The 14,958-nt window shown below is 39.1% G+C and overlaps 4 protein-coding genes across 6 annotated transcripts; 2 read left to right on the forward strand and 2 right to left on the reverse strand.

Annotated features, from left to right (window-relative positions):
* Positions 1–292: 292 nt before the first annotated feature.
* LOC110763098 (zinc finger MYND domain protein) lies at positions 293–3,099 on the reverse strand. The gene is made up of 2 exons (XM_088251703.1): positions 2,944–3,099; positions 293–2,853 (listed from the first exon to the last, which is right to left on the reverse strand). The coding sequence occupies exon 2, from the start codon at positions 2,574–2,576 to the stop codon at positions 678–680; it is 1,899 nt and encodes a 632-aa protein (XP_088107829.1). The 5' UTR covers positions 2,577–2,853; positions 2,944–3,099; the 3' UTR covers positions 293–677.
* Positions 3,100–3,368: 269 nt separating this feature from the next.
* LOC110763077 (polyadenylate-binding protein RBP45) lies at positions 3,369–7,403 on the forward strand. The gene is made up of 6 exons (XM_021965821.2): positions 3,369–3,746; positions 3,987–4,455; positions 6,495–6,550; positions 6,625–6,755; positions 6,848–6,944; positions 7,032–7,403. The coding sequence occupies exons 1-6, from the start codon at positions 3,471–3,473 to the stop codon at positions 7,212–7,214; spliced, it is 1,212 nt and encodes a 403-aa protein (XP_021821513.1). The 5' UTR covers positions 3,369–3,470; the 3' UTR covers positions 7,215–7,403.
* Positions 7,404–8,282: 879 nt separating this feature from the next.
* On the reverse strand, positions 8,283–12,437 carry LOC110763124 (uncharacterized). 3 transcript variants are annotated; one of them, XM_021965881.2, is made up of 8 exons: positions 12,296–12,437; positions 11,727–11,836; positions 11,552–11,602; positions 10,265–10,408; positions 9,734–9,854; positions 9,291–9,396; positions 9,020–9,144; positions 8,287–8,650 (listed from the first exon to the last, which is right to left on the reverse strand). In XM_021965881.2, exons 1-5 carry the CDS (start codon positions 12,402–12,404, stop codon positions 9,750–9,752), a joined length of 519 nt encoding a protein of 172 aa, XP_021821573.1. In that variant the 5' UTR covers positions 12,405–12,437; the 3' UTR covers positions 8,287–8,650; positions 9,020–9,144; positions 9,291–9,396; positions 9,734–9,749. The 3 variants fall into 3 exon arrangements, with proteins under 3 accessions (XP_088107881.1, XP_088107880.1, XP_021821573.1); XM_088251755.1 differs by lacking the exon at positions 9,734–9,854 and having other exon boundaries at positions 8,283–8,650; XM_088251754.1 differs by lacking the exon at positions 11,552–11,602 and having other exon boundaries at positions 8,286–8,650.
* A 167-nt stretch (positions 12,438–12,604) lies between these two features.
* MED21 (mediator 21) lies at positions 12,605–14,246 on the forward strand. Its single transcript, XM_021965882.2, has 5 exons — positions 12,605–12,746; positions 13,112–13,332; positions 13,585–13,662; positions 13,763–13,814; positions 14,002–14,246. Exons 2-5 carry the CDS (start codon positions 13,126–13,128, stop codon positions 14,076–14,078), a joined length of 414 nt encoding a protein of 137 aa, XP_021821574.1. The 5' UTR covers positions 12,605–12,746; positions 13,112–13,125; the 3' UTR covers positions 14,079–14,246.
* The last annotated feature ends 712 nt before the right edge of the window (positions 14,247–14,958 follow it).

Below are 14,958 nucleotides of genomic sequence, written 5' to 3' on the forward strand. Positions count from 1 at the left end.
GGCCTGAAATTTTTGAGGAAGATTGATCTGACCACGTATGATTTCCATCTGGTCAAGGTTTTCTTGCTATAAAAGTTGACGAAGAATTTGTCCATGCGCGTGGGTAAAATTTGACCATTGATGTTTGTGGCGCCTCACATCCATCAATAATTTAAAAAAATTAAAATAAAATTGCCCACATTGTGGAAGACTGTTCGTAGCAAACCTCTACAGCGTCGATTGTCATATCCCAATTCGGGTTATAACGTTGACCACTATATAGAGTTCAAGATGACTTATATGGAAATAGGGATTCCAGCGACTGAAAATATCATATTGCCTGATATACATTCACGAGGACTGACACAAAACTCCCAGTATCAAAAATGAATTATTACATGAGCCTCTACCGGAATTGATGCCATCCCAGCCTGAGACAGTGGCTGAGAACAAATATATAGAACCAAGATAAAGCTTAAGTCTAGCAGGAACTGAGTTCACAATTCAATGGGAGAAAACAAGTAGATGAAGTAATGCTAAAGTTGCAATCTTCATGGCAAAGATGGTGATTAGCTGTCCCATTCATCCCTAGCAAGTCATTGCCATTTGCCATCACAGAAAGAGAAAATCATTAGAGAATTAAGGATAACGATCAGAAATAAGTTCAGGTTGAGACTTCAAACTTCATGGTTCCCAACTCATGTATTTACCCCAAGCACAAAACCATTGCTATAAGAAGGAAGATTGCTAGAAGGCTCGTGATGTTTCACCGGTGAGCGGAAAGGATTTGGTGTCACAGGATGTGTGATATGCAGTCCAGTACTTCGTAAAACCTGTTTAGCGTTTGCACATGAGATTTCAGATTGATCTGTGAAGAAGGCGGGAACGCCCATGGACTTAATTGAGTTAAGAGCTCCGCCCCAAGTTGAATAGCAACTCAATCCACAGTTTAGTGCAACAATAACATGAGGTGAAGGTAGATAGGAGGCTTCCTCCTCATAAACACCCCTAACAAGATTCACTCTCACTCTGCTACCAATTCCTGAAGTTGTCCCTGACAAATTTGTTGGAACTTCAGAACCCACCATAATAATTTGTACACTGCCCAATCCATTGAGCAAATGACCAACCTCTGCAAATGCTGGCATCCAATCCAACTCTCCCTCTGGACCTAGGTAGTGGACAACCACTTCCTTACCTTTCATTAGTAAGTTCTTTGAACTGATGTTGAGAGTTGTCAATATGTAATAAACAGTCAATGGGTGGGAGAGGATGTCAGCAACGGGGCTTGACAATGGCAGCGAGCGAAGATTATAGTATTCCGACCAGCCAGAGAGGAGGATTGGACTTGACATACCATCTCTTACATGATGGTGAAAGGATGAGTCACGTGGAAACTCTTCATCATCGAGCCCTCCCCAAGAATCCCAGAGTCCACCTTTAACAGGAAGAAGACCAAAGGGGCAGTGAGAATAGCAACTACACTTTCTCCTCCACATGCCCTTCTGATGGATGCCCAATGATTCAAGCCATTTACAAGGTTGGTCAGCAGCACAGGGGAACATGAAGATATTCATTGCCAGCTCTTCTTCCCTTTCCATCATAGCCTTGTAAAGACCACACATGCTCTTATGTGTTTCCTTCAAATGCTGCTTCTGGCAGACAGTACTGCAGTAGAGCACTGCTTGACATCGTACACACGAGAGAGCCTGTTCACCGTGGATTTCTTTATCACATGCTGCACACTGTCTCAAGCTGCCATTTGTGTAGACTCTTATATCAACAAAAGCGTCCTCCCTTGATAGTTCTGCATATTTGGTTGGGGTTGAGCTAGCCGTTGAAATAGTATTTTCTTCATATGCCTGACCAGGTGGGTGTGAGATTGTAACTGCAACGAGATCATAACCTTTGGCCATTTCTTGTGGCCACTGAACATCAACCGTCTCGATAAATGGTTCAAAGTACATTAACCTTGACCACTTTGGACCACCTTCTTTGTCTTCCTGAAGCAATGGGTGCACCAGAGCTATGGCTTTCATGAATGCATACACAAACCTAAGCTCTTCAGGAGTTGGATGCCTAAATCTGAAAGTCCCTGACGACGTGCAGCGGGCAACATCAATAACAGGGAAGCGATCGATCCCTGATGCTTCCAATGACAAAGATTTGATCATTTTCCTATTAGAGGGAAACATCAATGACTCGCGTTCATATGTGACCCGTAAAAGCTCAACATTGGGCACCTGAATTGTCTCTCTTGAGCCAGTCATCCTCTTAGCATCATTTTGAGATCGAAACATGTTAAAGCCAATATCGCCACCATCCCCTCCAATGAATTGGACACATGGGAAGGGCTGTTTCTTGCCAGACCAATCCGTATCTTTCCCAACCCGGATACCAAACAGATGCCCTGGGCACAATCTTTTCCATGGATCAGTCCTATATAGAGCTGCCGAAGCTTTAAACACTGACTTAATAAAATTTGGAGAAATGCCTTCTACCTTCATAAGACATGTCCCGGATCCAGGACCAAGCCCCGGACCAGACCCAAATTGCTCCTGGAATCTATCAAACACGTTCTTCAAATGCAAATCCATTTTTACCCCAAGTACAAGATCTAATTACTTCCTTGATCACACCAGTAACCCTATACAAAATGACTATATACCAAGCAAATCCAATAACTCCAATCTGCTAAGGCTAAAAATTGTCGACCAAAGTTTGTTCATTCACTCTGTATTGCTTCTAAGACAAAAACCCAGAAACTCCATGGATCACTTCACAGTTGTAAAGTAAAAAATCCAAACTTCAGAAGGAAAAAAAAGCATCAAATCATGAATATGAGAGCTGAGATCATTCACTTCAATTCAATGGCTACAAAATTACATAAAAAGCTGAATTAAACAAATGGGGATCAATATGAATTTCTAGCACTTCATGAACAGAAAGATTAGTGCTCCATACCAACCAGCTTCGCAGGCTGAGTAAAGTTGAAGACTTTTCTCTCTTTTTGAAGTGTTTGATGCTGCTGCCTCCCAATGACTCAGTTCAAGAGAGAGAGTCAGATCCAGAGCATTGCCCAAGATTGAACCATTCAACTGTTTGTCTTAGCAAGTAAAAGTGAAGCTGAAAACTGTTTTGACTTTTTTTTTTTACAGTGCGGACGACATCTTTTGTCTTTTCATGGTCGTATTTCGTCAGCACTGTTCACGATTGTCGGTTCTGATGAATATTGGGACGTCTGAGAGAGAGAACCGTTTCCGTTTGTTTAGATTAAAACTGGGCCCAACATGCCCCGACTGGCCCAAATATATTAAAATTCTACCACGCGAACGGCTTACGTGGCCGTTCCTAGAACCCACCCCTAATCCAACGTAATCAAATCACTGTCTCGACATTCAAAATCTCTCACTCACTCATTGTCTCGTTCTCTCCCTCGCCCTTGTGATTAGGGTTTCTCTCTCTCCTCTTTCTCTCTCTAGATTCACACGATGATGCAACCTGGGGCAGGCGGTGTGGCTCCGTCAGCATTAGCCCAGCAGTACGGGCAGCAGCCCTACATGATGATGGCGCCCCCTCCCCCGCCGACGGCCCAGGCACCCCCGATGTGGGCCTCGCAGTCCCATGTGGCCCCCCCGCCTGGGCAGATCGTCCAGCAGCAGCCCCAGCCCGCCTCCGCCGACGAGGTCCGTACGCTATGGATCGGCGACTTGCAGTACTGGATGGAGGAGACCTATCTCTACAATATTCTCATTCACACCGGCGAGGTTCGTGCCTTATCTTATTTATTTTTGTTTTCAATGCTGAAAGTTCTGATTATTATTTATTAGATCTCTGGTTTGCCTTATATCAACCCAAGGAAATTCCTTTATAAAAAAAATTGGTTTGCCTTCTATTTTAGGTATGTTTCTGTGTATTTAGATAGTGATGGCTTATAGGTATACAAATGCGTTCTGGTATTCATACAATATTTACTTTTTTTTTTAATGATGCGTTTGTGCTTTCAGCTTGTTTCTGTGAAAGTCATCCGCAATAAGCAAACTACACAATCAGAAGGTTATGGATTTATTGAATTCAATAGCCGCGCTGCTGCAGAAAGAGTACTTCAGTCGTACAACGGTACCCCTATGCCAAATGGTGCCCAGAATTTCAGATTGAACTGGGCATCTGCAGGGGAGAAGCGTTCTGATGATACCCCTGATTATACCATATTTGTTGGAGACTTGGCGTCTGATGTGACGGATTACATGCTTCAAGAAACATTCCGGGCCCGTTTTCCCTCATGCAAGGGTGCCAAGGTTGTCATTGACAGGCTCACAGGGCGCACCAAGGGATATGGGTTTGTTAAGTTTGGAGATGAGTCCGAACAGTTGCGTGCCATGACTGAGATGAATGGAGTTCTCTGCTCAACAAGGCCAATGCGAATTGGGCCAGCTGCTAACAAAAATGCTGGGGGTAGTCAGCAATATTCAAAAGGTATAGTCTTGATGGTTTCATGTATGTGTGGTTTCGTTGTGGCTGTCTGTGAAATTCTCTTGTGTTGTGTTTTGCGAAGAGAGAACAAGTATTTTAATTGGGTTTCCTTTCTCTATGACTAGTATTCCTTTACTCGTTTTTTCCAATACACGTTACTAACTTGAATATGGAATGGTGAGGCAATGTATTCCAGTTCTGATATGGTATCCAGTGTGCCAAACAATACTTTTAAGTTGGCTAAGTTTGCTTCCTTTCAGCTATACTCTCGAAGATGAGCAGTACTTTCCAAGTCATTTAATTCCTATAATTTCTTTAAAAAATTTGGGCAAGGTAAATGATATTAAAATCTCGAGAACTAAAAGAACTCCTGTTGTCTCAAAGCAGGGCGTCAGGAGGCTCTGTCATCTAAGGGCCTGCTACTGATTTCAGCTGAAATGGTTTCCCCTTTAGTGCGTGGCCTCGCTTAGGTCAGTTTCCCATTTAATGTATTGGCCTTTATTCTGATGTGGCATTTGTCATGCTACATTTTCGAATTTTAATCTTTTTTTCCAGCGCGTTCAGTTGGTTCAACTTTCAATAAGTTACATATTGTGACTGTTCTAGTTTCACTCGAGCATGTTCCCACTTTACTGGTAGAGAAGTTCGCTTGTTTTTTTTAGTAATATGTCCGCTAAATTTACATCTGTGATTCCTTATGTATCGTACCCTTCTTCCATTTAGTTAAATTTTATTGTTCCCCCTTGTGATCCACATATTTCCTAATTTTGATTAATCTTGTAGTCTTTAATCCCTGAGAAAGGGTTCTGGAAGGAGTGCATGTTGCAACTTACAACTCACTGGAACTTACTGCACCTAGCAGGCTGGCCATCATTGTGAATCTTGCGTTATAATTTAGTCTTTGTCATGATATGACTAGGATTTACCATGGTAATATAAGCCAGACTGGTCTCGAAGTCTGTTCGACCGAGATAACCATGCATTGCTACTTAATTTAGGTTGGTTGATTCATTGGACCAAATTTGTGAACTGGATAATTCCATGTAGATAGGAATGTTACTTGGGAAGCTGGTAAAGAACTAGTTGGTGCAACTGGTTAAACAACTTTGACATCCAAATAAGTAGGTTTTACATGCTAAGTTTCAAACCTCTGACCCAGTAGCACATGGAGAAATGTGGCACCACCATGAGTATACGGTATACCCATGATTTGCCAGTCTTTGAACAATCCTTTTCCATGTTTTCTTTTGTACAGTTAAACACCAGTCAATAACTCCAACCGTTATTTTGCTTGTATGCCAAGCCTGGTATCTTCTCTATTTTGTTTTGGCATTAGCCTTGGCAAACAAAATTCTGACCTGTTTTTTCTATGGTAATATCGATTGTTAACTGTGGTCATCCATACTGATGGAAACTCGTATTCAGATTAACAACTTTTTCTATTTTTTCTTCTGTCTGATTTTATTTAACTAATGAGTCGGGCTTGCTATTGGCCTCTCTTACCTGGTTTAATGTGCATTACAGTTTCACACCATATGTTGGTTAGACCAAATAGATTGTGTTCGTTTAGGGATTAGCAGGTTGGCATTAAAAGCCTCGTCCTCATTATTTTTCAGCACATACAGGTGCACATGCATATGGTTTTCTAGTGTGTATGATGCTTGTCTCTTACCATTGGTGCAAGGTGGATAGATGATATTAATTCTGAGACTTAGTCTTCAAATTGTTATGAGAATGTCTTCTTTGATTTGTTCAACAATGCAAGTACTAAGAAACACAGTGAGCATCCCGTGAGCATTCTTGAATTGTATTAGGATAGTGGCTATTTGTATTTTTGGTCTGTACCTATAGGATATTGGCAGCTGATTTGTTTATATTCTTTTTGTTCATTTTGCTTCTTTTTCTTTGTTGGGAGAAAGAATAGCCAGCAAGTTTGTCAGCTTGTCTCCTCTGGTGTTCCTTTTTTAGATTGATAGGATCAGGGGTTGTAAACTGTTGTTCCAAAAGTATCTCAGCTGTTAGTTGAACTTTTCCACATGCAGGTTCATATCAGAATTCTCAAGGTTCAAAGAATGAGAGTGATCCAAACAATACAACTGTGGGTACTTTTTGGAATTTTCCTTTGGAAATCACTTAGCAACATATCTCTGACTTTGATGATTTCTGCTGCAGATATTTGTAGGTAACCTGGATGGTAATGTTACTGATGACCATTTGAGACAAGTCTTCAGCCAGTACGGCGACCTAGTACATGTGAAGATACCAGCGGGCAAGCGATGTGGGTTTGTTCAGTTTCAAGACAGGTAGGCAGATCTGCTGATAGTCTTCTTTTTGGAGATGTTTTATGATGGGATATCACAGAAACTAACTATTCTGTTTTGTATTTATGCATCAGAAGCTGTGCTGAAGAAGCATTGCGCGTGTTAAATGGATCTCAGCTGGGTGCACAAAATATCCGTCTTTCATGGGGCCGCAGTCCTTCAAACAAGCAGGTGCTTTGCTTTCACTTGACATTTATAACTTGGAAATTTGCAGATTCCCCCTGAACTTGACTGATATGTCTATGTTGGCTTTTTCAGCCTCAGGCAGATCCAAACCAATGGAATGGTGGTGGCTACTATGGATATGCACCTACTCCCGATGGTTATGGGTACGCCCAAGTTTCTCAAGACCCTAGCATGTACTATGGAGGATATCCTGCTGGGTACAGTAATTACCAACAGCCGTCACAGCAGCAGCAGCAGCAAGTGGGATATAGCTGAGTGTTGAGAGCGTTTTTCAGTGTTCACTAGAGACCGATAATAATATTGTGATACTGTTTGAGGCTGAACATCTTTCTATGTTTTATGAGAAGTACTTTTTGCGATGTGATCTTGTATTGCCAAGATTGCATGTTACTTGTGGAAAGCCTTCTGGAATATCTATTTATAGTTTTGCAAGCTCTGTTTTAATGACCCACTGTTTTTAAAATTGGAACAATTTTCTTTGAATTATAGTTCCATGCAGTCTGTCGAGGCCATAGTCATGAATCTGTAAGGTTTCAACAAGAGCTACGAACAAAGAGCAGAGTCGATCGAGATTGCAAAGAAAGCTTTCAAGCTGTTTAAAACCAGTTTTTCTTAGGTTCTTTGTTTAATTCAAGTGGCGAGGAAATAAAGCAATTGGAGAGGCCAAAAACAAAATTGTATAGCCGCGCGGCTATACTACTTAAGTATTGATTTATTTAAAAGGTATAGCCGCACGGCTATACTCTTTTACTTTATTTAAAATGTATAGCCGGTCGGGTACCGGCTGTACTCGTTATATATTAATTTGTTAAATATTATAGCCGGGCGGCTATACGCTTTAAACTCTTTAAATATTAATTTATTTAAAAAGTATAGCCGCTCGGCTGTACTCGTTAAATATTAATTTATTTAAAAGGTATAGCCGTGCGGCTATACGCTTTAAGTATATGAAAATTCAAAAGTGTATCATTCCGAGGCCACAAAACCCTAGCAAGGGGTTTGTAGATCAAAAGTGTACCTTACGCGTATTATATTTTATATATTTTAGCTTAATCTTAATAAGGGTATTGTTGGCACTTTGCCAAAAAAGATTGACAATGGGCTTCTCTTAATTATTTAGTATTTTACGAGAAATTGATGGAGTGATCCTTCAATTCAAACAACCCAGTAAAGTTTTATGGAACGGCGAACCAGTTTTAACTTATTTTGGCTCTTTGGTCATTTTCGACGCACCTTTGTTACTTTAAAATTTAATGATTGATCTGTGCTTGAAAGGTAATGAAAGGCTGAACTTCTTGTTGTCAAGCATCGAATTTGTTTGTAAATTGTAAATTTGAACATAGGAGGCATTGAAGCATTCAACAAAATACTTTGTATGAATGAACTAGATTATGAAATCTGCTCATGTTTCTCAAGTATTTTGTGTTGCATGATTGCAACGTTTGTAAGACAACTAGTTACATCTGTGAATTTGAATACTAGGTTATGGCATTCAGTTATGATTGAAATATTTGTATGAATGAACTATGTTATGATCTCTTCCCACAATCATAATTTGTCAAAGCGAGAGTAACAGCGACCGATCAAAAATTTGCAGCACCTCAAATCCCTATAAACTTCTGTTTCTTGGCTGTGTTCATGTATCGCTATTCATCCCGGGCTTCAGTCTGATCCAGTCTTCCCATCTTTATCTGCAACATCATAGACAGAAACCTCAGGTTCAACTTAAACCATTTTGGCCAGGCCAATTTAAACATTTAACTTGATTTGTCTAATAACTACTCTTGGTCTTGGAGAATAACCACCCACCCTTTCCCAACAATTTTTTTAGGAGAAAGGGTAGGGCCATAGGGAAGAAAGGCTAAGATGTTCATGCTTCAATGGGCAAAACCTACCATTCCGCAAATGCCTGAAACCTTAGAACCAGACATATTGAAGCATTTTGGGTGCGGTATGAAACAATACAAAAGGTGCACAGACATAAAGGCAAAAAGACTAAAAATAGAAAAATATACACAAAACAGTAAATTAAATTGAATAAAAGAGAGCAACTGTGATACCAATGCAAGAAGCACAAATCCTTGACCGTACAGGTATAACCTTGAAAAGCTCCATTTCAAACCGAGGGCCAATCTCCTCCAGCTCGATGGATTTAGGACCTCCATGCTTCCCATAAGTATGATGCCTGTAGGTTCTCAGTTTGTTAACGGAAAAGCAAAGCAACATGTGCACATTTAGCGAAGAATAGAATCACAAATAAGAAAACTCACTTACTAAATCAATACCTAAAGACACAGCAGGGAAAATAAAAGCACAAATGAGACAACAAACCTGAATGAAATCTAGTCCGACCGACTGGAAAAAATGATTATGCGTTTTGTATCTGGCTTTGGCACTGGAAAGAGATGCTTCAAAATATTTGCTATCTCTCACTCAACTATCAATACATCAGGAAGAGAAAAGATAATATAATATTATGTTAATAGGGTGATAACTAAGAAGGCCAACTCAGAAATAGGAGTGACGTATTTATACATAAGATTAAGGTTATATGCAAACCCAAAATAATAAGCCATCAGGATAGGTTATTAATACAGACAAGCACCAAAATAAACCAGCAGAGGATAAAATGGTGATTCAAAGGGTGAGACTCCTCAAAATTTCAGTCAGTAGTTAATTCATGAAAACAGTACTGGTCATTTATTTGCAGAACAATTATAATCTGTGAACAATGCTATTAATCCATAGGGTCTTATCTTTCTTCACAAATATACCGTGTAATGAGAGCAATCAAGACGAAGATGCCTTGGTCGTGAAATTGTCAAGAATCAAATGTGGATAAACCTGCAGCATCGTTCCCATAGCTTTCTTGTCCTTGATGTAATGTCTTGTAACCTATTAAGTAAAATATTTTCAGCAAAATGCCCAAACTATTAAGTTCAAGCAGAAATACAGTAAAAAAGCAACAAGGTCAAAAAAGGATCAAGCTCATAAATCTCATTAATTTAACGGGTTTAAATTTCAATGTTCATCATGATTGGCATACTTCAATTGTCACTATCAGCTCTTCCTATTAATTTCTTTGCACTAGGAAGCTGATGCTTTTATATTGAAAAAAATTTATAATCTTTTGACCATCATTCTTCTCTTTCACTTTTAAAAACTCTATCTCTGCCACAATTTTCCTATGTTTTGCTGCTGAAGAACCCTAGAAAATTGTTGTCTGGATTCTTTTTCTGCAGTCCTAAGTCAGTTTTAACATCAAATATTTATTTTACATTAACACAGATCATTACACTACTTACCACATTGAGAAGTTCAAAAAAAGCCGTTGGACCAAAGGGAAGGTGGATTATAAACAAACCATCAGGTACACCACGATTTTCGTGAACCAACACAACATCTGTAATATCATGTGCACGGCAAGTTTCAATAATTTCAGAAATAACCTGCAGGGTTTGGGAGGAAAAAAAAAAACTTATTGTCAATTAGATAGTCTACTGTGGAAAACAGACCAAGGGATCAGAACTATGGCAGGTATATCCTCAAATGTGATACGTCATCGAGAAAGAATTCTAACATCTGAGATAAATAGAATAACATCATAAAAAATTGAAGCAGTCATTTGCCTGGAAAAAGATATTCACCATGTTCTCAAATGTAGGGGTCAATCTAGACATAATCGCAACACCAGATAAATGGTGAACATAAAAGACTGAACAAACTGAACTGAAAAATCGAAGGAAAATATGTGCCAATGACGGAATGTGGAGTAGCATGTGGTTAACGATGTGACACATAACAGAAGCAAATAACAATTCCGGGGGAGCTTTTTTAATTTCTGGTGCCTATGGAAAAGTTGAAATGACAGAGCTTTGGGGTCTATGATACTTTTATGGACTTAGAAACACAACCTGTACATTAATATTGTTAGAAGAAACACTAGTCCAGCCACTTTATTACTAGTGCAACGATTAGGTTGATTTTTACAAGGTAAGTGGAGTTTTCTCTTAGCAGGTCTTGCATTTATGAGTTCATGTTAAGCAAATAGCAATTAATCCTAATTGATTAACTTCATAGTAGGCTCAATTTCTGTTACTGGTGTAACACCCCCTACAACATAGTTTTTTTTATAAACAAGGGAGGGGGCATTCCAACTTGGGATCTCTTCCAACATTAGGAAGAGAAACACCAGTAGACTAAGAGCTAGTCGGTTCCCTACAACATAGTTAAAATGGTGAACAAATTATTTTCAAAAACTAGATGTCCACATAAAAAATAGAACTGTGAAATAATTCACTGTTGCATTCATATAAAAGATTCAACAGATCAGGGTTCTCAACAAGCCCACAGGAAGAGGAGACCGAACAGCCCAGCCCAATCTCACAAACACTCCTAGCACCAAAACGTCCCACGTACCTAAGTCCTAATTTCCAGACTAAACCCCTGAGTCCTGGGCATATATTTGATATCAATGTAAGAACAACAAAAGCAAAACTTGGAAAACGCACATCAAGAAACAGAGGATTTATGTAAAGACAAATAGGGAAGAAAAATAAGCCGAACAAGTTCGAGAAAAAAAGTTCACCAACCCGGCCACCACGGTTCATTTGTTGTGCATTAGGAAAAACAAGTTTCAGTTCCTACAACAATGTTATGTGAACCACAATGTCACTAACCAAAACCAAATTTGCATAATATGACCAAACAAAGTGAACACAAAAAGTGCAGCTAGATGAATAAGAAATTGAACCAGGCTAAACCAACCTTTGCAAATTGTACTAACGGAGCACTCGGATTCCAGGAAGCAGTTATCAAAATCTTGGGATCTCTTTTTGCTGCCTTTGCATACTCATCGTCGATATGTGTCCTTGATACTAGGATTCAGAAACGAAAACCATGAAGAATTGACCACATGATAAAATGTAAAACTAAAAATTTCAGGGCAGTTGGATGTTAAGAATATTTCGAGTTTTTATTTTAAATTATAGAAGAATACTAACGTTTCCTACTTTCTGTTTAGTACATCAAGAATAAAAGGTTTCTACAGCATCCAAAAACCATGTACCATGTGATCAGTTTGTGTAAACCCTCATCTTTGTTCCCATATTTTCATAGAACAAAAAGTTGCCACATTTTCATAAAACAAAAAGGACATTGGCGGTCTAGACAACCAAAGAACACTCATGCCAGCAGAGTTCTCATCTTCGAGATCGATTTCTCGACGAAGCACCGCCTCTTCATTCCGAAGCTCAGTGGGAATCGGTTTTCCCTCTGCAACAAATTAAGTAGAAAAAAACAAAACTTCAACTGCAAACACAAAGATAGAGGGGAACCTTGCAGAGCTTCTCTAATCTTGCGCTTCTTCTCGTAGATAAGGCGTTCTTTGCCTTCTAAGCTATTTCTGTACAAATATTTCCTCAATCTAGTATTTCTTCTCAACATAATTGATCCCACTCCTATGGTTCAGGAATGGTCATGCCGGCGAGACGGTAGAGTGAAGGCTGCTACAACTTCTGCCTTCCTCTATCAAAAAGAATTGAGTTCATCTCTACCCATCGTTTTGAAAACAAAAAATGAAATTGTTTTTGAAAGTCTTGTTTCCTATTGGGCTTGAAAACCTAATGTCACTTGTTATGCGACAGGCCCAGATTGCCAGATTAGAGGCTTCTATAATCTACTACTACCTTCGTGCGCTCTCTCTCTCTCTCTCTCTCTCTCTCTCAGTTACACATACAGCTTCGTCGCTCTGATCTCTTCTTCCGACGAAAACGTTTCAGTGGCGAGGTAAAGTCTTCTCTCTGTTCATCGGAGCTTCGATTCGCTTCACTTTTGTCGCTGACCAGACAAATATTTAGTCTTTTAACGATACAATATCTTTTTGATGTTTTTGTCATTGCTATTTCTTCTCTTTGCTTCTAGACTTTGCTTTTTTCTGGTTTTGGTTTGTTTCTGTTTTCTCTAGTTCAATTTCATTGCCTTTTGATCGACCGTACATTGTAGAAAATAACTGCATTGTCAAAGATTTGTTCTTTCTCTCTCTTTTTAAATTTCCGAATTGAAGTGGAAGAAAATTGTTCATATGATACGAACCTTGCTTCATGCCATTGTTGTTAAAGATGTATAACCTTTGAGGAAATTCTTCTTGGCAGGGCTAGCGTGCTCGATGGACATAATCTCCCAACTACAGGAACAAGTCAACACAATTGCTTCTCTTGCCTTCAATACCTTTGGAACACTACAAAGGGATTCTCCTCCAGTCAGACTTTCACCAAATTACCCAGAACCACCTGCGAATCCGACGGAGGATGCAGAGAATTTTGCTGAACAAGCCAAGCTCATGAGTGCAGCTCTGGTTAAGGCTGCTAAGCAGGTGCATCATTTTTCTGTGTTTGATAATCTACTATTATCATGAATCATGATCAACTAATCAAAATGTTGTTACTTAGTTTTAGCTTGTTTGCGGTCAAATTGTTAACGGCATAATCCTTCTCTTGTCAGTGCAATCCTTTCTTTTCGTTATGTGATATGATTTGATGTGCCAAGAACATCTCATTTATCAATTTGATTCATCCGCTTCTTGAGTTGTTCAACTAAGATACTACCGCCACTGATTCTTGCACAGTTTGATGCATTAGTTGCAGCACTTCCATTAGCTGAGGGAGGGGAAGAAGCACAGCTGAAAAGGATTGCAGAACTGCAGGTATGGAGTTCACACATTTCTGCATCCAAGGTCTTCATATTGTTTCATTTGACTGGACTTTGTACTCCTTCTTTCTTAAACTTTTGGTGAAATTGTTTAGGCTGAAAATGACGCTGTTGGCCAAGAACTTCAGAGGCAACTGGAAGCTGCAGGTGTATCTTTCCCTTCCATCTTGCTGTTTTTATCATACTTGTGCTCTTGAGAACTACTACCTTTCACTAAATATACAAATTTGTCATGAGCTTTTTTCTATGGTTCATGGTGCTTGCGCCAGATTATTTATCTTTGTTCTTGTTATGACTCTGATAACTAACAAGTTCAATCGTATTGTGATGTCAGAGAAAGAATTAATGGAGGTCCGTGAATTGTTCAGCCAAGCAGCAGATAATTGCTTGAACTTGAAGAAACCCGATTAAAGACGTAGTGTCTTCTGTAAATGTAAAACAATCTGTAATCTCTCAGGTCTCCCTGTTCAAATTTTCATGACAGCTTCGACTTTTTTTTTGAAAACATTTATAAATTATGAACTCCTAAATGCTTAGAGTTTGGTCTTATAACAAATGAAAAGAGGTGATTCTTGTGTATGTTTTGGCTTTTGTTGTTTAATATACCGCATGACCAGGAAGGGACATAATAACCTCAACAATACGATGACAACCCATCTACTTGAGGAGATGGTAAAGATGGGTGTGACCAATGACCATTGTGATTATGGGTGAAGAAATAAAATAAACTAGTTAATTAACACTAATAACTCGATCATAATTAATGTTATAGAGGCGAGAGTAACCAAACAAAGATGAGTTTAAAAGATTTGTTTCTTCTATGCAAAAAATAAAATAAAAGATTGTTGTGTAACGTGTTTCAGGACATCCTTTCTACTTATGTTACCATTAGCAAGGGTGGTCATCTCAAGCCGATTCAATATCAACTTTGATTGATCCATCTGAGAATGACACATTTCATTGAGTCAGAAAATTTGATTTTCAGCTCATTCCTTGGTTAAGCCTTAAAGATATCCCATTCTTTTAACATATTAATAAAAGAACCCAGTCAAAATCCAACCAAACATTCAGCTTAACAAAAAAAACAATATGTTGGGGCCGCCTGCTGCAATATGATTTTCCGCTCATATTGCGTCATGGAATTTATCATTTATCAGCATCCAAGTTCTAACCTGTCCTGTAGTACCAAAAGGAACGCATTTTCCAGACGCACAAAGCGACCTGAACGCAGGTCACCCTGCATTTGATACTTAAACACCGCACAAAGCAAAACATGATTTGGAAAAGAGAA

The sequence above is a fragment of the Prunus avium genome, chromosome 4 (assembly GCF_965620075.1).
Source record: "Prunus avium chromosome 4, drPruAviu1.hap1.1, whole genome shotgun sequence".
Lineage (NCBI taxonomy): Eukaryota > Viridiplantae > Streptophyta > Magnoliopsida > Rosales > Rosaceae > Prunus > Prunus avium.

What these genes read in the sequence shown, in the direction of transcription:
- MED21 (XM_021965882.2), top strand. Translation starts at nt 13,126, where the DNA reads ATGGACATAATCTCCCAACTACAGGAACAAGTCAACACAATTGCTTCT. An exon ending in AAAGGATTGCAGAACTGCAG is followed by an intron (nt 13,663 to 13,762) that starts GTATGGAGTTCA and finishes GAAATTGTTTAG; the next exon opens with GCTGAAAATGACGCTGTTGG. An exon ending in GAGGCAACTGGAAGCTGCAG is followed by an intron (nt 13,815 to 14,001) that starts GTGTATCTTTCC and finishes TTGTGATGTCAG; the next exon opens with AGAAAGAATTAATGGAGGTC.
- LOC110763124 (XM_021965881.2), bottom strand. Translation starts at nt 12,404, where the DNA reads ATGTTGAGAAGAAATACTAGATTGAGGAAATATTTGTACAGAAATAGC. An exon ending in GATTAGAGAAGCTCTGCAAG is followed by an intron (nt 11,837 to 12,295) that starts GTTCCCCTCTAT and finishes TCTGAATCCTAG; the next exon opens with TATCAAGGACACATATCGAC. An exon ending in TTTTTGAACTTCTCAATGTG is followed by an intron (nt 9,855 to 10,264) that starts GTAAGTAGTGTA and finishes TTTACTTAATAG; the next exon opens with GTTACAAGACATTACATCAA.
- LOC110763077 (XM_021965821.2), top strand. Translation starts at nt 3,471, where the DNA reads ATGATGCAACCTGGGGCAGGCGGTGTGGCTCCGTCAGCATTAGCCCAG. An exon ending in TAGTCAGCAATATTCAAAAG is followed by an intron (nt 4,456 to 6,494) that starts GTATAGTCTTGA and finishes TTCCACATGCAG; the next exon opens with GTTCATATCAGAATTCTCAA. An exon ending in TTTGTTCAGTTTCAAGACAG is followed by an intron (nt 6,756 to 6,847) that starts GTAGGCAGATCT and finishes TTTATGCATCAG; the next exon opens with AAGCTGTGCTGAAGAAGCAT.
- LOC110763098 (XM_088251703.1), bottom strand. Translation starts at nt 2,576, where the DNA reads ATGGATTTGCATTTGAAGAACGTGTTTGATAGATTCCAGGAGCAATTT.